This window comes from Cyprinodon tularosa, unplaced genomic scaffold, assembly GCF_016077235.1.
Source record: "Cyprinodon tularosa strain WSP-4 unplaced genomic scaffold, ASM1607723v1 ctg416, whole genome shotgun sequence".
Taxonomy (NCBI): Eukaryota; Metazoa; Chordata; class Actinopteri; order Cyprinodontiformes; family Cyprinodontidae; genus Cyprinodon; species Cyprinodon tularosa.
Window position 1 is genome coordinate 18,697 of NW_024039137.1, and position 27,519 is coordinate 46,215.

General features: G+C 39.8%; 3 protein-coding genes across 6 annotated transcripts; all 3 read left to right on the forward strand.

Annotated features, from left to right (window-relative positions):
- The first annotated feature begins 1,607 nt into the window (after positions 1 to 1,607).
- On the forward strand, positions 1,608 to 11,598 carry LOC119792239 (zinc finger protein 135-like). Its single transcript, XM_038298800.1, has 3 exons — positions 1,608 to 1,657; positions 9,888 to 10,078; positions 10,177 to 11,598. Exons 2-3 carry the CDS (start codon positions 9,889 to 9,891, stop codon positions 11,049 to 11,051), a joined length of 1,065 nt encoding a protein of 354 aa, XP_038154728.1. The 5' UTR covers positions 1,608 to 1,657; position 9,888; the 3' UTR covers positions 11,052 to 11,598.
- Positions 11,599 to 13,648: 2,050 nt separating this feature from the next.
- LOC119792238 (sesquipedalian-1-like) lies at positions 13,649 to 19,708 on the forward strand. Of its 4 annotated transcripts, XM_038298799.1 has the most exons (5): positions 13,855 to 14,019; positions 14,264 to 14,375; positions 17,486 to 17,789; positions 19,081 to 19,206; positions 19,390 to 19,708. In XM_038298799.1, the coding sequence occupies exons 2-5, from the start codon at positions 14,295 to 14,297 to the stop codon at positions 19,518 to 19,520; spliced, it is 642 nt and encodes a 213-aa protein (XP_038154727.1). In that variant the 5' UTR covers positions 13,855 to 14,019; positions 14,264 to 14,294; the 3' UTR covers positions 19,521 to 19,708. The 4 variants fall into 4 exon arrangements, with proteins under 4 accessions (XP_038154725.1, XP_038154726.1, XP_038154727.1 ...); XM_038298797.1 differs by lacking the exon at positions 13,855 to 14,019 and adding an exon at positions 13,649 to 13,848 and having other exon boundaries at positions 19,081 to 19,708; XM_038298798.1 differs by lacking the exon at positions 13,855 to 14,019 and adding an exon at positions 13,649 to 13,845 and having other exon boundaries at positions 14,262 to 14,375; positions 19,081 to 19,708.
- Positions 19,709 to 23,959: 4,251 nt separating this feature from the next.
- mylpfb (myosin light chain, phosphorylatable, fast skeletal muscle b) lies at positions 23,960 to 27,357 on the forward strand. Its single transcript, XM_038298823.1, has 6 exons — positions 23,960 to 24,116; positions 24,699 to 24,797; positions 25,813 to 25,993; positions 26,083 to 26,161; positions 26,239 to 26,287; positions 26,435 to 27,357. The coding sequence occupies exons 1-6, from the start codon at positions 24,114 to 24,116 to the stop codon at positions 26,534 to 26,536; spliced, it is 513 nt and encodes a 170-aa protein (XP_038154751.1). The 5' UTR covers positions 23,960 to 24,113; the 3' UTR covers positions 26,537 to 27,357.
- The last annotated feature ends 162 nt before the right edge of the window (positions 27,358 to 27,519 follow it).

Here is a 27,519-nt window from a genome sequence, read left to right on the forward strand (position 1 = left end):
ATCTTCTGCTCTATATGTACAAAGTCAAATTAGTTTACTCCGACAACAGTCTAAAATGATCCAAATGACAATATTACACAAATTATGTTCTCTTTAAGTCTTCAGAAATGAAGGAAAAGTATTGTGTTTTATCAATCTAAGTGCTTTAAATAGAGTTACATTGTAGGGAACTGACGAAATGCTGACAATCAGAGTCATTAGTCATTCGAATCTATACATTCTTCCATTGGTTCTGTTGTACAGAATACAAGGGGGTTAACGTTTAGTTAAAAACAAACGTTAAAGCTTAGGGGGAGCATTCTCATTTCGTGGCATTACGGAATAAATTTGATTGCAGTTATGCTCACAGCTTAGCTATTCATAAGTCAGAAAAAATGGTCCACAAAATAGACAGAGTGGTCAGTGAGCTTGGGACTCTGAAATAAGGTTAATGCAATTCTCTTAGCTCTTATTTTGGAGCTTTTAACTCCCAACCCTTAATAAGCCTTAAATTAATCTTTTGGATTTACAGAGAAAAAAAAAGGTTTAATGCAGGAAGTGGATCCCTAAATCCATGTAACATATTGGTTTGTAAGAAAGGTCTTTCACATTTTAAAATTAAACTCACCATAGGTTCTCCTTGGTGAGTTTTGGAGCATTAACTGAACACTGTTCCAATTTAAAACATCCAGATCTTTGAGTCACTTTGTATATTTGTGAGATGTTCTCCATCATGCCTAAGAAATACACAGATATCACCAAATCCCTTAACAAACAGTAGTATACTTGAAGTATACTAAACTGGGACATTTTTGACTTTACTAAAGTATACTTTAGTAAACACTTTTTATACTTCTCAGTGTAAGTCAAGTACACTTGACTATACTTTTGTTAAGTATATGAAATATAGTTTAGAATAAGTAAACTCTAAGTGCACTGCCTGATTTTAAGTATGAAATTAGAGCACGTCTAGTATACTTGAATAAACTACTGATTTCATCCAACTTTGCATTCATTAAAGGGTTTTTGGGTGAACTAGGGTGTAGCTACTTCACACCTAAATTGCATCAGGATAGTGCACTGTTGGCCTATTGTCCCTCACAGTTTTTCACCAGGCACATGGTTAGAAATTATGTAGATTTATTTAATTTTCATTTCTATTGTCAGTCCTGAATAGTTTCATATTGTCCTTTTAAAGTTTTTGGAACAGCCCTAGAGTATGAGTAAAAGCACTTAAAAATGTACTTTACCTGATTCTGATACTAAGCAATTACTCCACTGGTTGCAGCAGGTTGGCTAAAAACTGCAAATGCAGAAAAAACAGGAAGATTGAATTGGAAAAAATACAATTCTACTAACCTTTGATTTGAACTAATTAGTCTAATTGATACGCTCTATCTTTTTTTCTTTTTAAGTCTTAACTTTCATAAATTAGATAATACTGAAATTAGAATTGGCCAATAACTTTGGGCATGTGAACAAAACACAACTGAAATTATTTCATTTATTCGTTCGTTTATCTTTTTGCCAACATAATGTAAGCCAGATAAATTCTAGCCGCACTGCTTTAAGGTTTTGTTTTTTTTTTAAACATCCCTGACCGGCTTTTATTTTGAAAAGTATTCTAATGCCTACGTCACCTCCGTCTTGCTTCCTGGAATATAAGTGGTATCCATAGGTTAGTAAAATTGTGTTGTTTTTTTTATTGAAAGAAACATTAAATCTTTATATTCTCTGTGATTTAAACTCTGCAGAAATTGTTCAGAGTCATGATTTAGCCACGTTTATGAAGTTTTAGGGATATTTGTGGGAATCTAAACGGAGCCGAGCTAATGTGGCTAATGTTAGCTACCCATAACAGGAGGCTCTAAATATCTGAACAGGAAACTGATTTGTTCAAGCTTAGGATAAAAAGAGTGTTCATTTTTATTTTAGTTATATATTATACAATAAATAATACAATATGTTCTGTATAATATAAAGTTTGATATCCGGCCAGAAATATAAGTTTAAAATCGCTGCTGATATGTCTGAATAAAAACACTGTAGCTAAAATATAGTTAGTTTTTACATATATAGGAATTGAAAGTTGATTTGTTCGAATTTTATACCCAGATCTGATTAGCATGAGTCAATATATTTTGTAGATGTGAATCAATTAAAAGACCTGTGATTTTTAAAAAAGAACACACTATTAGCAGATTAGATAACAAAAAAATCTAAACAAAACTTTTAAAATCTATTCTTTTTCATCAAAAGGAAGTTTAAGAGCTTTATTTTCAGTCTGAATATATACAGTAGCCATCAGTTCAGTAGATTACAGCCTCAGTTTAACTGTTATAGCATAGATTCATCATTCTATGTGAAACATTCCTCAGAAGTTTTATGCAATATTTACATGAAAGCGATTTTTAAAAGCTTTTATTCCTACAGGCCCCAAATGTGCCATAACCAAATGTAAAAAATATATAACATAATGCATTATCCTAACAGATGTGATCATAAAGCAGTACATAGTAGGCTGGGGTTTTAAAACTCTTCGCTCTGTTTGGCACAACAAAACAGACCTCTTAACTACACCACCCCCATCTGCCGGAAATATTAACAAGACATGATGCATCCATGCTGAATATTTCAAACTCTGATCAGGAAATCTTGATATTGTTACTCAAAATAAGACTCATCAAACCAGGGGGAAAAAAATTCTGGTTTTGGTGATTCTGTGTCATTTTATGACAGCATGACCCGTGCCATCATGAGGGGTCTTTATCTACAGAATTAGTGGATGTTTGTAAAATAAAAAATTTATAAAAACATTTGCATTGAGGAAGTCCTGGTAGATCAGTTGCTTCTTAGATGATCAAATCTGCTATTTTACTCCAAAACGCATTTCTCATCAAATGACACCTAAACCCTTTTTCTTCCCCACTTCTTGGTTCGAGCTTAAAAGTAGGGATGCACGATATTGGGATTTTGGCCGATATCTGATATGCCGATATTTTAAAACTCATGTAGCCGATAACCGATATCGATACCGATGTTAAAGCTGGACAAAAATAAGTACCGTAGTCATTGAAAATAGCAGTTTTGTTATTCATTTCGGTCACTCTGAAAAATAATATACTCAAATTAGGGTTGTCAAAAGTATCGATACTCAAAAAAGTATCGATACTGAAAAGTTGTATCCGGATACAATACTCATTTTCAAAAGTATCGATACAGTGCTACCACCAGTGACACCTAAACAGTCATTCATCTTATGCACAGATTAAAGGAAAATGCACTTTCTGAACACTGTGTGATTGAATAATTCTGTGCACTTTTCAGTTTCAGACTTTTTTCTGTAACAGGTGCAGCTGCTGAGAATTATTAATTTTTAACTGGTTTGGCTAGTGTCATTGTTATGTGTGTAAAGCATAGCCAAGGAAGGAACACATAATTTTAATTTTGTAAGTTTTTTATCAAGCTTGCTTAAAGGTACACTATGCAACCGGTGTTGATTTTCCAGCGAGGCTCCCCCCGGAGGGCGAAAGTAAAAGTGCACTGTCGTAAATATGCACAGCTGTTCTCCTGGTTTCTCCGTCAAGCCAGGCGCGGTTGTTTTGAGCTTAGCAGCGAATGACTAATGCTGCGTTCACACTGGACGTAGCTGGCGCGACAGAAGCAGCGAGTTTACATGCAAAGTCAATGGTTGACGCGCGTCAAGGCGCAGCAAAAGGTCCCGCGGCGCGTTTTGAGCACCAGGCGCAGCACGTCTGAGCAGCTGAAGCAGCGCGTCGGGTGCGTTTAACGCAGGGAGAGAGACACAGCGCTGATGATCACTCCTCTTAAACAGTTTATTGACGCCTAAATTAACTTAAAATGCAGAAATCTGCCGGCAGAATATGCAGTTTGGATTATTTAGATGAAAAACACCTACCAGCTGCCGCGGTGAACCGCTGCTGATGAAGGGATCCATACTGTCGGCACATCCCTGGTATGTGGGGGTCTGAGCGGCTCCGACAGAAAAAATATTGAAGGCAGGATAATAATCTGAATGAACTGACTGCACTGATTACGTTTTCAGGTGTATTTTCTCACTTAAACACATATTAAAACTACTTTATTCCCACTGATCACAGCAAATATATCTGCAAGGCAGAGAAAGGTTAGTGAAGCTCCGCCCAATGCGCGTCAGACACACTTTTGCACCGCGCAGCCAGAGCAGCAAAGCTGCTTCAGCCGCGCGTCAGAACAAACTGGTACAAGCAGCAAAAAGGAAGCAGCAGACGTGCTTTTGCTGCGTGAACGTAGCATTACTGCACAAAGATTGCCACTGTGCTAGCAACGAGCATGCTTTTAACTGGGGGGTGTAGCAGTTCTCGCCGTAAAGCAAGACTGACTCTCACGAGACTTCTGAGCCTGTGGGTGCGGGTCGGTGCTCCTGCAGTTGCAAGTGCGGTATTTCCCCCACAGACCACCAGGGCGGCCGAGAATACCTTTGTTCAACCTGGAATGACTCATTTAATCATCCATAACGTTATGGAACACATTAATTAACTGAAAAATGTTGCATAGTGTGCCTTTAATATTGTGCACAGCATACAACCTCAAAATATTGTTTATTGTATGTTGTTTATTAATGAAAAAAATTCTGTTGAATTTTGGAGTCTTTGTTTTTATCCTTGTGGTATCGAAAATGACATCGAGTATCGAATATTTTACTTAGTATCGGTATTGAGTTGAAAAGTTTAGTATCGTGACAACCCTAACTCAAATATATTTTCATATGCTGATATCAAATTGATTCTTAAAAACGTGGTATCGATCTATTCTACTTTCAAAATCTTGTGAAATTTCATCGTTCTGTAACAAACTCTCGTGATATTTTGCAAATTCTTGTGCGATTTTGTTAGTAAAATAGATCGATACCGCGTCAATATATCAACATATAAAAATATGGCAAAATTTCGTGAATTTTTGGGTGATTTCGTAGCATAACGATGACATATAGCAATATTTCATTAGTAAAAGAGATTGATATGGTGTTTTTAAATGGCAATATATCAGCATATGAAGATATTGTGATATTTTAATGTATCAATATTTTTCCCTCGTCTTTAGAAGTTTTTAAGTCTGTAAAAAAGAAGTTTTTGAGGAAGAAGAAGAAGTAGTATTTTTTTTATTTTTTTTTTAGACTTTAGAAACTGAGAAGGTTATTAAATATCGGGTTAAATATCGTTGGGGTGGCCGATGTCCGATATTCAGTTTTAAGGCCGATACAGGCAGATACCGATAGGGGGCCGATTATATCGTGCATCCCTACTTAAAAGCATAGTGGAGGATTTGCACAAAGTTTTAAAAGAGCCGCCTTCTCCATTAAAAAAAAAATAAAATGCCCATGCACAACCCTGTACCCGCTTCCGCGCGGCAACGCCTTTTAAACGCGTGCGAGAACATGCACAAACCCATTTCTCCTCGTGGATGCTCTGTTTAATAGTTGCTGTTTGCATCGCTCATACAAGCTTACTTTCCAAAAGATTTTAAATTTTTCTATGATGTCAGACTCACCACCAGTAAGTGAAAATGGGGACAAGCACGTAGGACGGCCTTACGTAAAAAATCCCCAGAAAGATTGACAATTAGGAGGAAGACTTATTTAGATTATTCACCTGGAAAAAGAACATCCTCCACTATACCTTTAAGCCTGAATCATCACCACCACCTTGAGGTACCTTAACTTGTAAAGTTCATGCCTTGAAATTAGCAGTTCTGTTTTTTTAATAATTTGAAGAGGTGTACCAGGTAAAGTACATGTGTCAGCATAAATTAACTTCAACTCAGATCACATTAAAATCTTCAACACATAAATTATTTTATGATTATTTTATGAAAATAAGCCTCTGACATAGTGGATGTTTATGTCTATACCAACAAAGAAACATTGATGCTTTTGCACTGATTAAAAGCCTGTAAGAAAGAAAGGTTTTCTCTTTTCTAGGTGAACCTTCGAGTCACAGCTGATGAGGCAGAGGCCTTATCTTCAGCATATTAACAGGAACTTTGTTTTATTGACCAAAAGGAAAAAAGCTTGACATTTGTCTTTAGTGAAAATGTTGGCATTTAATGTTTTCTTGCACTGAGTAAATGAATGTTTGCATTTGAAGTTGTTTTAAAGATGTAGCAAGTATGTTTTTGAGTTGCTCTTCCCCTACAGGACTCTAAAAATAGCACTGTTGTAAGTAAGTTGTATCAAAGTTAAGATCTTTCAACTGTGATTTTGCTTTGTGACCTTTGCAGGTGTAGCGCCACTCTCTCTTCGCTGACTTGACTTTTGCCTTGCATTAGAGCTCCTAAGCCACCCTCTATGTAGGGATGACCTGTAAATCAATTGCTTCTGATGTGAGAATATCATTCGGTGTTAACTCACCTTATGTCAGCATCTTCTGTAGACAGTTTTTTTATTTGCTTTCATAAGGCAATTCAGCCAAATTCGCACTTGGTTAAGCCCTGTCCCAGTTGATTTGCATTTTATCTGGCTTTCCTGTTCTTATGAAGGTTTCTTTGACTTTTTTTTTTCCCTTTCTTTTGCTGGCCCCACCATGTCATACACCTCCAAAAAAGTGTGGGTAACACAGCCTGTGGCCTGAAACACAGGGCTGCCATAAAGTTCTTTACCTTTCTCAGAGATCAGTGCTACAAGACTGTCACTGGGCCGGTCGCACGGAAACATGCAAGTGTGGTTTTCTAACCAGAGGCAGTGGGGGAAACGAGAAACCACTCAGTCTTATCATAATCACTTGGATTACCATTACATTGACTTAAGAGGATATATTAAAGGAATAGTACACCCAAAACATGATTAGCCTTCATTTTCTACTCACCCCCATGCTGAACAACACTCTGGAGTACTTTTTTGATATCTCAAATGCATCTGGAGATCTGGGAGGCTTCTTGCTGTCTGCTGACATTCAAATAATGGAGGTCTATGGTGACCGAGACAGAAAGGTCCATAAAAGTCCACAAAAAACGTGTCAATATTCCTCCATACTGCTCGTCCAATGTATTCCAAGTGTCCTGAGTGGGTAGCATCCAGAATTTACTCGAAACGAAGTAATTTAGAAGGTTTTTAGAGCATAAACAGTAGTGTATAGGATTTCCTGAAAGCGCGCACATGCGCGCTCACGAGGCTACGGAAGCCGGCAGACCAAACCAGCGCATTCAGCTCGGCAAAGAACTCATGCTCTTCCTCAACACTGAAGTCCTCAGACATTTTTCTTTCGTTGTTTCTTTCTTTGCACAGGTAAACAGCACATTTCTTCTTCTACGCTTGCATTATTGGCAGAGCAGACGCTGAATGCGCACTTTCATCTGGTTTGTAGCCTCGTAGCCCCGTAGCCTCGTGAGCGCGCATGTGCGCGCTTTCAGGAAATCCTATACACTACTGTTTATGCTCTAAAAACATTCTAAATGACTTCGTTTCGAGTAAATTCTGGATGCTACCCACTCAGGACACTTGGAATACATCGGACGAGCAGTATGGAGGAATATTGACACGTTTTTTGTGGACTTTTATGGACCTTTCTGTCTCGGGCACCATAGACCTCCATTATTTGAATGTCAGCAGACAGCAAGAAGCCTCCCAGATCTCCAGATGCATTTGAGATATCAAAAAAGTACTCCAGAGTGTTGTTCAGCATGGGGGTGAGTAGAAAATGAAGGCTAATCATGTTTTGGGTGTACTATTCCTTTAAGGAAAAATGTTACTTAGCGCTGCTTTAAAATGAGCCTGGCGGGTCTGGCCCGGGGGACTGTTGCCCCCGTCGGGGCGGGGTCTGGGGCGCCGCAGGGGGGTCCTGCGGCGGCCGCGTGCGGTGCTCTTGGGGGGTTCCGTGGTGGCGGACGTGGGCTACTGGCCTGGTGGCTGTGCTGCTGCTGGGTGGGGCTGGGCGCCGGGCATCGGTTCTTTTGTGGTGCTGGCCGGGGTGCTTCTGCTCTGCGGGGCGTCGGGGCGTGCCTCGTCTTCCGGTGCCGGGTTTCGGTGGTTGGCCGTGGTGCTTGCCGTGGTTGCGTCGTCCGGGGGGGGCGTGGGTGGTCGCGCCTGTGGCCGGGGTTCGTGTGTGTCTGTTGTGGGCGGGTTGCGGGCGTCGGGGGTCCCTTTGGAGTGCCCCCGGGTCGGGGTGTGGCTTCGCTCTGTTGGGGCGGGTGCCGGTGACGCGTGGTGCGGTGCATCGTGCGCGGCTTGGGAGTGGAGGGTTGCTCGGTGTTTGGCGGCGGGGGGGGGGACGGGCCGTGGCCGGCGTGGCCGTCCTCCTCTCGGCGGCCTGTGGGCGGTGCGGGGCCGGAGCGGGGTGGGTCGTGCTGCTTTCGCGCCGGGCGCGGCGGGGGTGGTGGGGTCGCGTCTGCTGCTTTCTTTTTGCTGCTTGTGCCGGCTTCTGGCGGCTGGGGCGGCCTTGCTGCTCTGGCTCTCTGGCGTGCGCCGGGTGGGGCTGCTCTGTCCTTTGCTTTGCCTTGCGGCTGTGTTTGCTGTGGTCGGTGGGGGCGGGGTGGTTTCGTTGTGTTTTTGGGTGGGGGAGTCCGCCTGGGGGCTTGGTTGGTGCCGTCGGTTCGTCCTTGTCGGCCTTCCGGTGTTGTTTCTGTTGGGGCTGCTCGGGCCCCCGCATGCCGGCGGTGCGCTGCCGGGGGGATTCCTGTTCGGCGGGCTTGCCTGTCTCCTGGGAGGGCAGGCATGTTGACTTTTCTGGGGAGGAGCATCTGGGTGGAGGGGTCCTCGTGGTGTGGCGGTGGGTGTTGGGCACTGGCTTGTTTGCGGCCGTTCTTCTCCGGTGAGGGGGAGAATATTATAATTTTTTTGTTTTTGTTTTTGTTTGTTTTTTGTGTGGGAGGGGGTGTGTGGGCGGGGGGATCGGGGCTTGGAGTGGGGCTCGGGATTTGCGCTTAGCTGTGTTGTGTGGCTTTCTTCTTCTTCGGATTGGTGCTGTGGGACCGGTGTTGGGGGGAGTCGTTCGGGGGCCGGGGTCGGGGTGGGGGTGCTGGCGCCGGTGCCGGGGGTTTTTGGGCATTGCCCGGCCCTACTGCGGGGTGGGTCTGGGGTGGCTCCTTGGGCCTGGGATCCCTGGGGCGCATTGCCCTTGGGCGGGGTCCCCGGTGGGGGTTCGGGGGTTCGGGTTCTGTGGGGAGTGCTGCTTGGGTTCTGGGCCGGTGTACGCCTGGCTGTCTGTCCCTGCTGCCACGGCCTCTGGTGTGCCGGGGTGCCTCGGGGCCTGCTGGGCTGGGGGGGGGCATGGACATTAACACCTATGGCAAGTGCTTACCCCCTCACGGGTTTGCACTCTGTAAGTGGGGGAAGGGGAGGGAGGGGGAGTAGGTATGATCTCGGCCTGGATGTCTTCTGTCGCTTGTGTGGTGAGTAGCAAAAAAAAAAAAGAAAAAAAAAAAAAAAAAAAAAAAAAAAAAAAAAGAGCTAAAACTGAGGTTTGTCCAAATTCCTCCACTGTCTAGGGATGCCGGAATGTTTTTATAAACTCAACCTGATAGTACTAATTTCTATAATAGCCGAGGGAACTGTTATTGTTTAGTAAACCAAACTTAAAAAAGGGTCAAGTAAAGTAATCTTTAAAAAGAAACGGCAAGTCCCACTAAGAAAATCCGATTTAAACCAATCAGACTTCAAAGAAAGGCCTTTAATAGCCAGACTTGCAGTTTCTTTTGCATTGCTGACATCTCACATCTACTCTACTTTCATCAGTTGTCCGCACTTGCAGTTTTTTGCAGGTCTTTGCTGTAAACGGGAGGGGTTTTAATTTTTTTATTTCCGTAAAAGTTTAAAAAACAATCCACTGGACTTGGTTTCCAAGGTTTGAACTTCAAACCTTTTTTTATTTCATTTTTCACATTCAGTCTTTCTTTTCCCTGATCTCCTTGTCTAGGATGTCTAAACTGGAACGTTTGAATGCCCGTGTGGCCAAGCTGCTGACTGAAGCTGTGCAGGAGGTTCTGGAGGTGGTGAAAGAGACAGTGTTGGAGTACCAACAGAGAACCTCCAGAACGCAGAGAGAGAATGAAAGTCTGAAAAGAAAACTGCACGAGCTTCAGGTTAGATTAACCAATGAAAACAGAGGTGGGTTAAGTGTTTTTATTAAATATTTACAGTCCTCTTAAGATGTCTAACTTATTACAGATAGTAAAGAACACTTCTTTTTTTATCCAAATTTGCAGCTATTCTCTGTACAACTAAGACATTAGTTAAAAAACCAGATAATGTGGAGGATCGAAACCAAGATTTGGGGCTTTTTCAACAGCCTAATCCAGATATAAGCAGAGAGCCAACACTGATAAGCTGCATTGCACTCAACCTTGGAATGAAGGAGGAACTCAAAGAGCAGGAGCAACTGGTTGATCATAAGCATTCAGGAGCTGAGAGTCGCAAAGTAAGACCAGAGGAGATGATTGAAACAAGTGAGGAACTTAAAGTGTCGCAATGTGCCACCAGGGAATCAGATGCTCTGCTCTCAGAGAATACGACCCACCTTCCTTTAATAAAAACAGAAACAGAGCAAGCTGCTGCGTCGTGTACAACACAGGAGCAACAACATCAACAGCAGGCTGAACGTGTCAACTTACGCAGCAGTTCTTCGAGTCAGACCCCTAATAATCCTGCCGCACCACAAGTCGGCACTGAACAATACAAACCCGTCTTTGTTAATACAAATCACAGCCCACATAGCAGGCAGGAGAATGCAAACACCAACAGGGCTGCTGTCAACAGAAGTCCAGTATGTTTGGAGCAGCTTGGAAAAAGCGACCTGCACCTGTGCATCGTGTGCGGCAAGACGTTCAGCCGGGTCACCAACTTGAAGATCCACCAGCGCTGTCACACAGGAGAAAAGCCATACGGCTGCTTACAGTGTGGGAGGTGCTTCACTCAGGCAGGAGACCTGAAGAAACATAGGAGAGTCCACACAGGGGAGAAACCGTATTACTGCAGTCAGTGTGGAAAGAGCTTCAGCCGAGGGGAGAATCTGAAGAGACACCAAAGGATCCACATAGGAGAGACTCTGCAGCTGCAGCGAGCCTGGAGGGAGCTGCAGTAAGGAGGTTCCTGCAAAGCAAATGTTCTCAGCTGCTGTAAAAAAAGAATCTAATATATATCTGTTCTTTTTGTCTTTTTATGCATTTGATTAAGACAACTTTGTGTTTTGGAGCCATGTCCCACTAGTTTGCTAATTGGTCTGTTAAAAGGGTTCGTTTTTACACAGATGCTGTTATTTGAGTCATTGGATATGGGAGATTTTACTAAACACAATCAGGTCAGATATGGGATTACATGTTGTTAACCTTCAGACTGGTGCACCATGAATAAAAGACTGATTTTAGTCAATTATTTATTTTTTTCTGCACCGCTGTGATCTTAAGTCAGACCGGGCAAAGCTGCATTACTGATGCATTGGTATTCCTGTTGATTGTGATCATTAAATTAAATGGTGATTAAAGTATTTTTAGTGTTAATCTAAACTTTTTGAAGTGGCCTTTTGTTTATTCATATAATTTACCCAGATATATCAAAGTATTACCCCTATTTTGCACAGCTATAGGTGACTGGATTGAATTCATATAAACAAATAAAAGTGACTAAAAATATATCATTGTAGAACTAATTTTTGTTCTTATATTCATTTGGCTGTGGATTTGTTGACATAGACTACGGTTTCTTAACTCTGGTCCTCAGAGTTAAGAAACCGTTAAGAAAAGGTGTTTCGGGCAGTCGTGGGTGAGCGGTTAGGGTGTCAGACTTGGATCCCAAAGGTTACCGGTTCGACTCCTGACCCGCCAGGTTGGTGGGGGGAGTAATTAACCAGCGCTCTCCCCCATCCTCCTCCATGACTGAGGTACCCTGAGCATGGTACCGTCCCGCCACACTGCTCCCTTGGGGCGCCATTGAGGGCTGCCCCCTTGCACGGGTGAGGCATAAATGCAATTTCATGGTGAACAGTGTTCACTTGTGTGTGCTGTGTCACAATGACAATGGGAGTTGGAGGAGTTTCCCAAAGGGCTTTCACTTTCCCCGCCTTCACACATATGATCTGAATGAAAAGGTGGTCAACAGGCTTTTGCATCATCTGATGGCTAAAACACGAAGGGCAGTGAACCCTGAGAACTAGCAACCCTTATATAGACAATATGGCTCAAATGCTGGGTGTCTTTTTGTCAAAGGCACCATAAATAATAAACATACCAAATATACCTTTTCTCATGGCTCCTCAATCTTATTGATATTGGCCAGAGTTGGGTCGGATTAGATTCAGAATAGTAAACTAATGCAGATTAAAAGTCATATCGCAGCTAGATGCAAAATCCCAAAGTGGGGACTTAGTTTCCTTGTAAATAAACCACTTTTTCAACAAATATGTTGAGCTCATTATTATTGAAAAAGTGAATGAAGCCCACGATTCTTCTATTTTTATACAAGTTTAGCATTGGGGAGCTTCTGAATTCTGTGGCTTATAACAACATGAAAAAAAGACATCAGCTTTCCTGTTCCAAAAACTGAGCAGAAATCTATTTTAGGCTGTTTACATGCCATAGAAATTCCTATTCAGATAAGTTCTATGGTAACTAGTTCACTGTAAGTTTTGCCCAGATGCACTGATTAGTTACTACTGTACAACATTCAGAACAGTCCAAAGATTTCTAATACATTCTACCCTGGTGTTGATTTATACTTCAACAAAACTCTAAAAATTCAGCATAAGGTTTTCAAACAAGAACATCCTCATCACAAATGCAGAGTAACTGTGACTTCTGCCGTTTTAAGTGTGATATATATACACATACATACACACACAGACATACGTATATATATATACATATATATATAAAATGTGTATATATGTACATATATACACACGTACATATATGTATATATGTACACATATACACATTTATATACATATATACACATATATATACACACACACACACATATACACATTTATATACATATATACACATATATATACACACACACATATATGTATATATATATATGTACATATAAATACATACATGTACATATATATACATATGTATATATGCATATATAGATATATGTATATATGCATATATATACATATATACACATTTATATACATATACACACATATGTACATGTATACATATATGTACATATATACACATACCATATATAATGTGTGTGTATATATATATATATATATATATATATATAATGTGTGTGTATATATGTACACACACACAGTATATATATTTTTTCTTAATGCACCTTTTTCCTCCTTGTTTGCACCTTCTTTAATTACTATGCCGATATATATATATATATATATATATATATATATATATATATATATATATATATATATATATATATATATATATATATATATATATATATATATATATATATATATATATATATATATATACACACAGTTATAGGAACTGTTTTCTGTAATATTATTTGGGATTTTGTGCATTGTTAACTTCCACGTTGTATCATACAAGTGTGGCAGTCTGAAATACTTTTATTTTGAAATAGTTGAACTTGATGCTGTTTTGAAACAAAAATGAAACGAGCGCATTTCTCTGCAAAGACAAACCGCACAATTACGCAACACTGTTAAACTGATCCAAACTCTAAAGATAGAGGAATTTTACTTTGCATTAATGCTGTGTTATAAATACAGGCCTGAGCGATTTTAAAGCAGTGAAGTTTTCTAAATATTTAATCAAAATATTAGTAAATTGAAAGCTGATATGTGGACGTGGGGCTGGCCTCACCTTCCAAACCAGGAAGCTGCTGTCTCACCCTCTCTCACACCCCGGGGAGGAAACTGCGAAACGCTCCTCTGTAAGGTGAGTAATCGACAGACGTGTGGATGGGAGCCGCTTTCTCGCTTCCTAATTTCTTCAAACCGTCTCTTCCTAACAGAAACCGACCCTTTGTCACTGATTAGGTTTTTTATTGACTCTGTCGCTTTAAATGAAACAGCTGGACAGGTATTCATGGCGGAGGCACGAGCACAAGTAAATCTACTCATTTATTGTTGTGAAAAATTAACGTATTTTTATCATTATTATTATTATTAAAAAACATAGGAAATCGAATGATTTCTGCTGTGAAACCCGCAAAGAAAATGTTTGATATATCCAATATTTGTTATAGTTTGTAAAAAGCAACATTTCATTAATTAGTTTACTCAGAAAAAAAAACACGGAAGTGGTTTAAACAAGTGTATGTCAATCATTACTCTGTGTCTGTGTGTGGCAGGTTTATATCTTGACCACCCTGCGATGTTGAAATGAAGATTGACGAAAAAGTTGTCAGCTACTTTGAATCTTGCAACTCACCTGTGGACAAAGAGGGGTACCTCTCCAAAAAGGTAAATAAACTTTCTAATTAAAATGATCTCTAAAACATGTCTTGTGTTTTTTAGTGTTTCTGTGTGAGACAGACTGACAAACATCTGGGTCTTAAAGCTGCAGTAGTGTAATAAAAGTGAATACCAGAGGAGAGACCTGGTCTCAAGTAAGACTCAAGTTTTCCCTTTCGAATCTTCAGTCAAGCTGAGACATGACAGAACAAAGTTGAGTAAAAAGTAAAAATATATACTGCTTGAGTCAAATCGTCAGGAATACTTTAAATTCCCCAAGTAGAGTCAAACTTTAGAAAAGTCCCTAAGCTTGTTTGTTTAATCCGGACCAAACGCTGACTTTATTTCGTCCAGCTTGTATTCAAATAGTAATTTTTACAATTGGACTTCAGCTTACAGCAAAGCCATGCATGTAAGGATCGTTGGTCTGATTGGTCTACTTCATAGCATATTTGTGCTGTTATTTAAGTTGTAAAATCATTGTGTGTAGAGAACCTCATTCAATGTAGACCCGTCGCTTGCTGGAGGCAGTGTTGCCTAGCAACAGATAGTGGAACAGGTATGATTTAGATACTAAGTTTGCTGCTACGGTGGTCTTAACTTACACCTGCACAAACGGTCTAATCAAGGAGGGAATCATACTCTGGTCTGTTAAAATTGAGCCAAATGTGGCGGGTGTGAATCTACCCTTGCTATTAATCCATTTCTGTCACGCTTTATCTCAGCTGGGGTCACAACGGGTGCTGGTGCCTATCTCCAGCTGTCTACGGGCGACAGGCGGGGTACACCCTGAACAGGTCGCCAGTTTATTGCAGTGAAACACAGAGACGAACATGACAAACAACCATTCATGCACCAGAGATGGGAAGTAACGAAGTACAAATACTTCGTTACTGTACTCAAATAGATTTTTCTGATATTTTTACTTTACTTTACTACTTATTTTTATGGTGACTTTTTACTTCTACTCCTTACATTTTTACACAAATATCTGTAATTTCTACTCCTTACATATTAAAAAATTGGCTCGTTACTTTAGTTTTGAATCATTTCAATGGAGTTACCGTTATTATTTTTCACGTCATCAATACCAAATTCAATCTAATTGGATGGGAATCTACGTTGCATTTGACGCACCACTACAAGATAAATCGACAGATTCGGTGGTATTCATTCACGGCAAATCATTGCAGCTTGGTGGCGTTAGCATAGTAGTATGGACGACGCGATGATTGAAAATGAACACAACGGAGATCTAGTCCTATTGGCAGACATCCATTTAAAATGTAGGCAATGGCATGAAAAAAGTAGTTTCTACTTTTACTTTTATACTTTAAGTAAATTTACAAGCCTGTACTTTGTTACTTTTACTTTGGTAAAGAAGTTTAATCAGTACTTCCACTTTTACCAGAGTATTTTTTAACACAAGTATCTGTACTTTTACTCAAGTACGAAAAGTGAGCACTTTTGCCATCTCTGTCATGCACACACTCACACCTAAGTAGAATTTAGCATTTGACAGTTTTGTTTTTGGACTGTGGTGGGAGAACATGCAAACATTTGAACCAGGACCTTCTCGCTACAAGGCAGCAGTGCTACTCACTGCACCACTGAGCAGCCCCCCTTGGTATAAAGTCATGTGCAAAGTCGAGTCCATGCATTCTGTATGAATACAAATCCAGAGATGAGTGAAAACATTAGGGGCTTAAAGTCATGGCCATAATAAGACCTTCAAGTCCCAAGTCAAGTCCAACCTCAAGGTGTGAAAGTCTCAAATTGAGTTACGTGTCAAGAAGGGGCAGTGAAGAGGTCTATTTCAAAAGCAATATGTGCAGTTTTCAAGTTAGATCCCAAATTAAGACAAGCCTGTCTAGGGTCAACAAATATGATCAAGCCCGAAGAGCCACGGCAATGTCAAAATGTTCAAGTGTCAACTCAACGCCCAATCCCAGCTGGGCGTTGAGTTCTAGGTTGAGTCCAAAGTCAAGACTTGCGTACTTTAATCAAGAGATCTAATGCTTATCCATAGACAAACATGAAAGTCTGGTGTTGAGTCCTAAACCAACTCTTGCAAGCCTGAAATTGAGTCAACATTGTTCCATAACTGATCAGTTCCCTACCCAAAATGGGAAATAATGAAAAACTTCTGATTTTTTTTATTTATTTTTTATTTTCAAAATCAACATTGTGGAAAATAAGATTTATTAGGAAGTTAGAAAGTTATGCTGGAGCTTAACCATTCACTGCATTGTATGGGAAATTCCCTAGAAGCCATTTTTGTCAGTTAGTTAATATAGGACATGATCTGAATAAAGCTGCCTATTTAAAATAGTTAATCATCTTCTATATTACTGTTAACGCTTCTGGTATGCTTTGTCTAGTTAGGTAATGCGTGACCATCCCTAAAATTGGATTAAATGTCTCACTCCATTTAAGAAATCTTGTCGTCCACACAGTATGACAAAAATCTCACGTTATAGTGTCTCCACCCTTAATTGTGTTTTGAGCTAGATTGGGGATTCGGTTTTTTGACTGCAATTTGACATGAAAAATAATGTAGTCAACTTTATTCAATTAAAGACTTTGATTATTGCTTTTTGTTTTTGGATATACCTTTTAAAAGTGAGATATGAAATATTAGGTGGTGGCCTAGATGTTTAGGGCATTGCGCTTGGAATTCAGAGGTTCTGAGTTCAAGCCCCAATTCCACTGCCATTCTGGGTCCCTGAGCAAGACCTTTAACTTCAGACTGCTCCCCTGGCGCTGCACAATGGCAGCCCACTGCTCCCCAAGGAGATAAGTTAAATGCAGAGAGTGAATTTCGTTGCTCTGTATTTTTTACAGTGTAATAATGATTAAAAAAAATTTTTAAATATGTGCTGATTTCCAAGTCAAAAAGCTCAAATCGAAGGGAGATCATGTAAAATAGTCATTATGCAAGTCTGCTTTAATTTCAAGTGTAACCTGATGCCACACATCTGGTATTACGTATAAAGTAATGCAATATTTTGCAATTACAAATTCAGCAAGATTACAATTTACTTTGCAAGTAGTGTTGTAAGAAGTTGGGTACGTTTGAAATGTGTAAACTGTTCAGTTAACTGTAGATTGTAACACAGGGTGAGATAAAGACTTCCTATCAGAAGCGCTGGTTCGTGCTGAAGGGAAACCTCCTCTTCTACAAGGATCGACCGGGGGACAAGGACTTGATTGGGGTCATTGTTCTGGAGGGCTGCACCGTCCAGCTGTGTGTGTCCGAGGAGCAGTTCGCCTTCTCCATTGTGTGGAGCGAGCCAGGACTGCGGACGTACAAGTTTGCGGCGGAGGACCAGGCGAGCCAGGAGAGCTGGATCAAGGCTCTGCTGTCGGCCAGCCACAGCTACCTGGCCCTGCTGGTGACAGACATGGAGAAGCAGTACAAAGGTGAGGGGAGTCTGGTGGAGAAGGCGACCTTTGTTCTGAAGGGCAGTGAGTCACCGTTTACAGCCTCAAGGCTGATACCATGTACGCTGTGTTACAGAGTAGCCAAGCGTAATATTATAGTGTATTCTAACAATCAGATAACAAAAGTCTGGTTTAATCCTTTACAACAATAAACTCAGTGTATTGTTTTATTGAATTTTGAGAAGTTTATTTTGCTTGGAATAACAATTTTATTTGTATTATTTTCTCAATCATGTTTATCAAAAACAAAGATTGGACCACCACTAGAAATCTAAAGGGTGTCAGAAAAACTATAACAGATTCTCTTGATGAAGTTTTAATGTTTCTAAGATGCCATCAGGTTTTAAACTACTTTTAAATAAAATCTGCAACAACTAAAGAGAAAAGTCGAGCAAGGTTCCGTTTATCCCTCCCTCTGGCAACAGGTTGCTTTTATGGGCATTTGAAGTATTATGTTTACTTGGGTCGTCATACACAGGGATACTGTTATAGGAAATATTATCCAACAAACAAGAACTAAATGCAGAGATTTTAAATCTTCATTTGCATACATCTACACAAATATCTTTTGAAGCAAGTTACATAATAAACGATGGATGATAACACTTCAGGCTGAATATTTGACACTGTATTCTAATTTTAATATAAGTTATGGGGAGAGATGAGTTAAATACCAGAGGCATGTTTACAGCTACAGAAAGTGTGCAGTTTGAGGCAATTAGTTGAACCAAAGTATTAGTAGATGTTTGAATCTGTGGAAAGGAATGAATTAATAATTAAACTTTTGCACCCACTTTTAGTTTTTTTATTAGTCCTTTAACTCATAGACTGTTTTCCATATTTATTAATTTAATATAAAGAAAATTAATTATTAAAATACAGTCAGACTGATGTGCCACCTATTCAGATATGGAAAGCTGTGTATTAGATTTACATCACGTGTCAGTCTGGCTGTGTTTGTATACTGATCTTGGTTTGTACAAATATCCTTCATGGGCCCTGAGGACCTGGACAGAAAAAACCTAAAGGTTTTTACAGTTTTGTTAAATTCAATTAAAAAGTTATAGAGATTTTGAATAAATTTATCTTTTCAAAAAGAGCTGATTTTCAATAATTCCTTACTAAACCTTAGAAGTACTCCACCTTAGCCAGTGTTATTACAGTAGCTAAAAACAGTTTTCTAATATGCTGACATTAGTCAGCTTTGTGCTTATTTCAGTCACCTCTGGACTTCTAATCTAATTTTTGTCTTTCTTTGCTTCTTTCTTAGATGCATTGAATGCACATTCCAGTGAACTCCGCCGACCTTTCACGATGCCAAACTTCCACTCAATTGGACCAAACTATCCCGCGACCCTTCCTAGCACACAAGCTTCCATCCTGCCTTCATCTGCAGGTCAGTCTTTGGGACCAGGAGCCTCGCTGAGCTCCAACCACGCGCTTCAAGTCTCAAGCATTTCAGCTTCCAGAGCAGTTTCTAAGAAATCGCCCAAACTTTGGCCCAAGAAAAGCTCAAACATGGTGTCTGTCAGCAGCACTCCTGCTCTGCCTTTATTTGACTCTCTATGTCTGTCCTTAGATCCAGAGGAGGATTTCAATAAAATGCATGAAGACTTTGGAAAAGAAGTAAAGAAACTCATATGTGATTGGTCCAGAAAAAGAGGTGGTGGTGAATTAGCTGCAGAAGAAAGCTTAATAGATTTTGGGTGAAGAAATTAGATTTAAGTTCCCAGTGTTTAATTATAATATGAAAACATGTTTGCAACATTTCAAAACTTTTTTTTGTAAGAATTGGAAAAGCAGTCTTAAATATATATGCTTAATGCCAGTACATTGTTAATTTTTTGTTATGTTTTTCTGTCAAAGATTAAACCAATAAACTATCTTTAATCTTTTTACTTGTTGGTCATTAGAGTGAAATTATTTGTGAATTTAATATGGTTTTACTCCAGTATGGACATCTACAATTATTAACGGCTACATTTACGAATTTGTTCCAAAGGTTACACACAATATACATAAATATGTCATATTAATTTACAGTTTAAAAATATGTATTTGAATGATGTTTAGAGTGTACTACTGATTCAAGTCCTCAATGATTTAAAACTAAACACTGGGTGCATTAGTTTGAATAACACAGTATTATTATAAACAGGCTCAGATTAGCTTTGTTAAGTCTGTGCACACAAATTTGGAACTTTGATTCTGTTCCTCTTTTCTCTTGTTTGACATGTTTTAAGTATAGATGCATAAAAGAGAAAATAAGTGGATTTTTCGCAAAATATAGGAAAGGAAGGAAGAAATTGTTCAGATTGGTGCAAAAATAGGGATGTATCAATCTGCCATGTTGCATGGAAAGAAACTAATAAACAAAAGAAAGGCAAAACAAATTATGCATAAACTAAATAACTAATGGGACAATCGGTGTGTTTTAATGACAGCAGTCTGGTTTTCTAATGATTGACATGAACCACTACAAGTTTAAACCATTTTTTTTTCAAGTGACAGAGTATGAGAGATTTGTCTCCCAGTAATCAAAACTGCTGGAATATTTCAGCCAGTCCTGATTTTTATAACCAACTATTATCACTATAGCCTCACATTGTTCAGTAGCTTAGATTATGTAAAATCATATCAGTGTATGGCTTGTAGCACATATTTAAAATTGCATTACTCCATACTTTTTGCTTTTTTCAGTTTGCAAATCCCCTGCGAAGGTCATCTTTACACTTTCTATAAAGTATCTTTATTATATTTAATTAAGATTCCTTACTGCAGAATACTAGATTTATTCTACTATCCAGTAAAACTAGAACTGCCTTCCTGTACCTGATTTGAACTAAAAGTGATTTAGTTGAGGTGACAGGTTAGTTTTGTTTGGTTTACACATTGTGTGTAGAAAATGAAAATACAGTTTGTCTAAGTCTAAGACAGTATTGCTAAGTATTTCCAGAAATCTTAATTTTCTAGTAAATTAAATGTTTCTCTTAACGCATTCAATGACATAAAGTCATCACATTTATACAGATGCTCTATTTTTTCAAGCTATTTCCACCAAAGAAAAGGAAATGTTCCTATCCAAACTAGGGTTATTGTAGAGAGAAGACGAATTATTTGTGCACGTTGTAAATTGAGACTGCAGGCCTCTGTTCTATGGAGTTTATAGATGTTTGTGAGAGCAGTTGAATAAAACAAAATGGAGTTGCACTGTCCTTTTAAACTAACATGTAACACTTACCTTAAGATTAAAGTTGAAGAACTCTGTATCCAGAATGTATGGAGTCTGCAGAAATGTTAGCTGCCCCAGGTTGAGGTTAAAGTCCTGGATGGAGGGATTGTTATGGCCATGATTCCCTCTGCAGACTCACTTGTTAGAGGGGGAATGGTGACCAAGTAGTTAGGGCATTGCGCTTGAATCATAGTTCAAGCCCCACACACTGGTGAGCAGTGAGCAAGACCTTTAGCACCGCACAATGGCAGCCCACTGCTCCCTAAGGGGATGGGTTAAATGCAAAGAGTTTGTTCTTGTGACAATGTAATGACAATAAAATATTAATATCAAAAACTTCATTGTTTGAATTTACTAATCATGCACTTAAGTATTCTTGCAAAAACTTGGAATTTGGAGTGAACCGCACACTTTCTGCAGCCAGTGGTGACCTTTTTTTTCGATTCTGGTTGTCTATTGGACTGTCTTCTAGGTAGAAATTAAAGATCTGATTTAATCAATTCAATTCCCTTTTTTTTCCGTAAAAAAAAAAAAAAAAAAAGTGAGTTTGAGGCTTTTAGATAGCAAGGGCTTGTATTGCTTGGAAACACGCAAATTTAAACCGAGTGGGTCGTTTGGTTCTATTGTTAGCCTGTAATATCTGAAACCTGTCTATTATTCTGAAGGTCGGTCGTGAAAAGGGGGATTGTTCACCTGGCTGAGGGAGGAGGTACTTTGTTCCTCTGTGATGGGTTGGGGGGGGGGGGGGGGGGGGGGGGTGATACCTGGAATGATACCTTTTTTTATATATATTTGTTTGGGAACATTATAGTTTACAGTTTTCATCAAGTTTCAAATTCTTAGATGTTTAACTGAATAAATTAGAAGTATTCCTCCATCTTTATTATCCTTCTCAGTCTGGGCAAAACACTCTGAAAGCGTAATGCTACCAACAAACATGTTAGTTTTGGAGTGCTTCACTCTTAGTTGCAATCCTCTCAGACTATTGTTTGTTGTAGACAGCGCTAGAGGTGTTTCATCATGTTAGGGTCTGTAAGTGAATAGAGCCCAGGCATTTCCTGGGTTCTTTCTTCCCATTTCTTCTAATTTAAAAATAACTGTGGGTCAAATGGTTAAATCTTTGAAAACTGGGTGTTGTAACATGTTGGCAATCTGCTAATATAAAGCTAGAGTTGGAAATGGGACATGAAGCAAAAAAAGAAACGATTTAGAATGGCTCAGATATTTTGTTTTTTTTAAAGAAAAGATCCAGACTATAGTTAAAAGACAAGGAAAGAGTCGGCTCAAAACAAACTACCTGATTTTATTTAAAGTGAAGCCCAGAACCTCAAACAAGCTGAAAATTTTAGGGACTTGTCAACAAAACCACCGATAGTCTTTGCATATATATATCAGCATACATTCATAAAGTGGTCTGTGTGTGGAAATTCTAAAACAAATGAATCTAATGCAACCAATTATAGCTTTTGAAATAAAAAGCAGTGGTGTGATCATTTCACCAGAATGGAAACATTCAAAAGCATAAAGTAGCTATGTTCAAAAAGGTTTTCAAGTCTTTTATCAAATATTTCAGGAAATGTTTTAACTAATAACCAATTCCAAATGTTAAATGAGTGCCTCAATGCCAAATTTTCCTAGAAATTAGTAATTTTTTATTCCCAATGACTGGGTTAAAAAAGCATGCTTAGTAGGAAGAGAGTTAAAATATTAGAACAGGGTCAAAATGGCTGCGGAAGAGAATGGTGGTGATGGGGGGAGCGCAGCTATTTCAGTCTGTACAGCTGTCTCGTTTTTATGGTGTTTGACTTCTCCCTCTATGCCTCTCCTGTCACCTTCAAGATAATGTCTGCAATGACAAAGAGAAAAACTGCCTTTTACAAAGGAATTTAAACAAAGACAGCCTTTATGAAGATAGCTGGATCACAGAAATTATGTGAGCAAACGTTTTACCTGCAGGAGAGTAAAGGTGTTGTCTTATAGGTCCACATACAGGCCTTGGTTGTATAGTGGCCTGATTGATGGGAGGCTGTGGAGCTTATATATGGCATTAGGGGGGGGGTTTATGGTTCTTCTTTTCTAAAACCTCCAGGAGAAACCAAAATTAGTGCATCCTTGATGAAGAAGCTTCACCATTAATCTTAATTAATCTTAATTCTCTGGTTCCCGTCACACCAATTGGTAAAAGAATAGGATGAAGATAACATCCTCTGATCAAATGTTTAATAATGTACAAAACGATCCTTGTTATTGGACTCTGACAGCTATAGGGATATTTACATTAGTTCCAACTTATTTATCCCCTTGCACTAACACTGGAGTTAAACACTCATTCCCTGTATTTACATAGCTGTTAGCAGCAGCTGCTTCAGTAGTAAAGGCCTGCGTGTGTTTCTCATTTGAGGCCTGGTTGTCATGTGTCATCGCTGGAGCCTGACCAGCGTCCTCTCGCCGACTGTTTTCAGGTTTCATGGCTGTTTATACACCCCAACAGCAATCGCTGATGTGTCAGTGAGGTGCAGACCTATCAGTTATCCAGGTGATGACTTGAAAATATTTTCACACACACCGAACACCAGCACACCCACCGGCACGGGAGGATTAATTAATAGAAAGCAGAGCTTCTGTTGACCCCAGCTGATTGACGGTTATTTGAATAAAGCTACTGTTGCCTATATCATGAAACTCATTATGTTTTTTTCACAGCCTCAAGCAACACAGAGATGGATTGGTTGCTCTTTAGCTTGCCCCTTGCATCCCATTTGGCCTTATTTGTCCACTGATGTCACCAAAGTCATCTCTGTCTGTTGGCATTGAATTCACCTCATTCCAAGACTTCTTTGGCCTATTTTGGAGCCCCTGTAAGCCGATCTGCCTGGCTGCCTCCTCACTCCTCCCCTGTTTCTCGTACTCTTTCCTCCGCTCTGCTTTCCTGCCAAACCTGATGGTGTGGCTAAAGTTAGCCTCCCTCAAGCTAATATATAAGACCCCATGGGGCCGATGCATACATGTCAGTCCCATCGCTTGGCGTAGGCTTCTCTTCTTGACCAACAACAACCCCACAAACTTTAGAGATGGTGAGTGCGGTCATGTTTCTAGGAGCTACGGTTTACAGGATGTGTTGGATCTTCTCTAGGAGCTGATGAGAGGAGCGCATCAGTGTCCCACTGAAATCTGGACTGCAACATCCAGTGAAGTGGGATTGATGGATTCTCCTAAATCAAGCTTCCAAATTTTAGATTTGAACCCGTGTGAACCTTAATTATGAGGAAGTTTTGGAGATGCGACCTCTTTTTGGATCATTGCCTTTTTTTAACTAATTCATCTGAAAGTTATGCAACAATATTTTATCTTAATTTGGATAAAAGCTTCATTGCTTTTTTGCTCTAAGATGTGATTCATGCAGGACACAAAAAATTGATAATTCTAGACTGTTTTAGATCTAGGATTAAAGTTACATATGATTTTGAATTTGTATTGTCTATGAAGCTTCCTTTTTGTAGTATATATATATATATATATATATATATATATATATATATATATATATATATATATATATATATATATATATATATATATATATATATATATATATATATATATATAAAATAAAAATTTTGTTTGTGTGCTTTACACTTTTTCCCTCTATTCCTCAGGCACCCAAGAAGGCAAAGAGGAGGCAGCAGCAGGGTGAGGGTGGATCCTCCAACGTGTTCTCCATGTTTGAGCAGAGCCAGATCCAGGAGTACAAGGAGGTAATCTTTTTTCTTTTGTTGTTTTTCATCACACACATACATCATATCTAGGAATCAGTTGTTTGGAAATCTGCGTAAATCTATGTAGGATATAACATTTTAATTAATGCCTTAAAATAATATAGGTCTGGGTGACTTTGAGAGGGCAACAGTCTCCTTCTTAGCAGAACAGGATGGTAAATCTGAGCTTTCCAGGAGACAGGTGACACCTCCTCCTCCTCTGTGTTAGCTCAGTAATTCTCCTTGGAGACACTTTGCTCTGTGACTCCACTGGAATGCAGCCCAACAGCTGGTGGAAAGTCCATTTAATCAAACCAGGAAAGGGGGTCTCTAAGTAGAAAGCACAAAAACACGCAAGTTGAGTCAACATTCAGGGATTAGCAAGGTTCCATTGTCCCATGAGTCAATTTTTTTTAGCATCTGCGAATCCCAGCTTTGATCTCTCACAGAAATGTCTTCTGAAACATCTCTGGGATTGGGGAATGTAAAGCCAACAGAAGCTTAGCTGGCACCTCCAAAGGTGAAGGAACATTGGTGACATGGTCTGAAGATTCGGTCACAAGGCTAAAGGATGACAGCTGTAATCAATACCTACTCCTTAAATGTCGCAGGGGGGCTTGTCTCACATTCCAGAACCTTTTTAACACCTTCAAGAGACAAGTGGATGACCAGCTGCCAAGTCCCAAAAGGTTCCCAATGCCATCTTTGGTTTCATGGGGGTGAAACGCCCAGCTATGTGACAAGGGAAGCAGCTAACGGCTCCACATTTACACTTTTGCTTTGACAGACTAGCTCCCACTTATAATCACTATTAACAAGTCTTAGAACAAAGACTCGCGAGAAATGTGAGAATCTTTGTTTTACAGTTCTATCCTGATGTCTTTATTTGTTTCACCAAATAAAGGCCTTTAAAAGCCACACATGCTTTCATATATACGGTTAGACATTTACACATCCTTTTGTTATTCCCCTTTTTTAAACTTTTGGACTCATCGCGGACCTTTCTGTCTGGCAGGCTTTCACAATCATTGACCAGAACAGAGATGGCATCATCAGCAAGGACGACCTCAGGGATGTGCTGGCCACCATGGGACAGCTGAATGTGAAGAGTGACGAGCTGGATGCCATGGTGAAGGAGGCCAGCGGCCCCATCAATTTCACAGTCTTCCTGACCATGTTCGGCGAGAAGCTGAAGGGTGTGTTGACACACAATCTTTTTAGGCCCGTCTTACTTTATCCTAGACATTAATTCCCATTGAGACTAATTGGGTTTGTTTGCTGTTAGGTGCTGATCCTGAGGACGTCATCCTGAGCTCTTTCAAGGTCTTGGACCCCGAAGGCACAGGCACCATCAAGAAGGAATTGTAAGAACTTTCATCTCCTATTTTTATCACATCTCAGAGAATCTCATGTCTAAGCAATGTATTTTTGTAATTTCCAGCCTTCAGGAGCTCCTGACCACCCAGTGTGACAGGTTCAGTGCTGAGGAGGTGAGCTGTTTACTTTTTCTTATCTCCATTTTCATCTCCTACCCTTTTTCTTTAAATCTGGAACATTTCACCTGCTGGATTTAACTCTTTTCTTAGAACATGCCTTGTTTAGATGTGAACCTTTCTCTGTGATCTCCTCTCCCTCAGATGACCAACCTGTGGGCTGCCTTCCCCCCTGATGTGGCTGGCAACGTGGACTACAAGAACATCTGCTATGTCATCACACACGGAGAGGACAAGGAGGAGTAGATCCCCTCTTCTCTACCTCTATTAACACTCATATCTATGCCGCCATCCACTCGCTCCATCTGCCACAACGCCACAACTTCCCTCTGCAAAACCTCACGCCCAATTCCAACCTTTCTGCTCACAAAAAGACTTCTCTTCTTTGCCGAGACGCTGAGTGAGAGGACGGGGGGGGAAGGATGTATATAGGGGTAGTTTGTAATCAATAGGGATTATTTACAATAAAAATAACCGTATTACAATAAAACTCTCTCCCTATCTCTGTCCCTGTCTTTTTTTCCTCCTCTTTTCTCCTTCCTCCATTACTCATTCTGATTTTCTACGTTGAGGCTATCAGTGCTTTCATCAGACCTACAGTATGTCCACAGTGTATAAAGCGGTTGATCAGAACGTCTTCTGGGTGCTTTGGTGCCTGCACGGCCACTTGCTTGAAACAAGCAAGCGGTCTGACCCGGTCGGGTCTGTTAGTCTCAACCTCACACAGAATGCCTAATGGCTTCCTCCCCTTTATCACAGTGAGAGGGTAAAAGGTAGGAAGTAGTGCACTACAATAGCTTGCCTACTCCGCCCTTTTACTAAAGGAAATGAAATGAGGAGCTGCAGTAAAAAGAAGGAAAGTGTTTAATCGCGGGAGAACGAGATGGGGAAAGATGGTGAGTTTGAGAGGAAGACAAGTGATAAACAAAAGAGAAAAAGAAAGAGGTCTTTGTTTTTGACTCTTCGTCTGCCCCTCTCACTGTTTTGCTCCAGTTGCTATAATTGTGTCTCTGTATCCACTGTAACAATGAAAGAAGTACAAATAAAACCGACTGTCTTTCGTACGACACAGTCTGCTGGTTTTTGTGGGTGAATGTTTGTTTAGAGCACTCATATTGCAAGTGTCACGATGGGGATCAAAATAAAAATCTTTTTTACCAAACTTTGCTCTTTTCAGACAATTTCTCAATGTGGGAAGTTAAACATGTGACTGTGAGATTCTGCTCTTC

Excerpts from the sequence above, each read along its gene's own strand:
- LOC119792239 (XM_038298800.1), top strand. The coding sequence starts at position 9,889 with ATGTCTAAACTGGAACGTTTGAATGCCCGTGTGGCCAAGCTGCTGACT. Across the intron at positions 10,079-10,176 it reads ATTAACCAATGAAAACAGAG|CTATTCTCTGTACAACTAAG; the intron begins GTGGGTTAAGTG and ends CCAAATTTGCAG.
- LOC119792238 (XM_038298797.1), top strand. The coding sequence starts at position 14,295 with ATGAAGATTGACGAAAAAGTTGTCAGCTACTTTGAATCTTGCAACTCA. Across the intron at positions 14,376-17,485 it reads AGGGGTACCTCTCCAAAAAG|GGTGAGATAAAGACTTCCTA; the intron begins GTAAATAAACTT and ends ATTGTAACACAG. Across the intron at positions 17,790-19,080 it reads CATGGAGAAGCAGTACAAAG|ATGCATTGAATGCACATTCC; the intron begins GTGAGGGGAGTC and ends CTTCTTTCTTAG.
- mylpfb (XM_038298823.1), top strand. Across the intron at positions 24,798-25,812 it reads AGATCCAGGAGTACAAGGAG|GCTTTCACAATCATTGACCA; the intron begins GTAATCTTTTTT and ends TCTGTCTGGCAG. Across the intron at positions 26,288-26,434 it reads ACAGGTTCAGTGCTGAGGAG|ATGACCAACCTGTGGGCTGC; the intron begins GTGAGCTGTTTA and ends CCTCTCCCTCAG.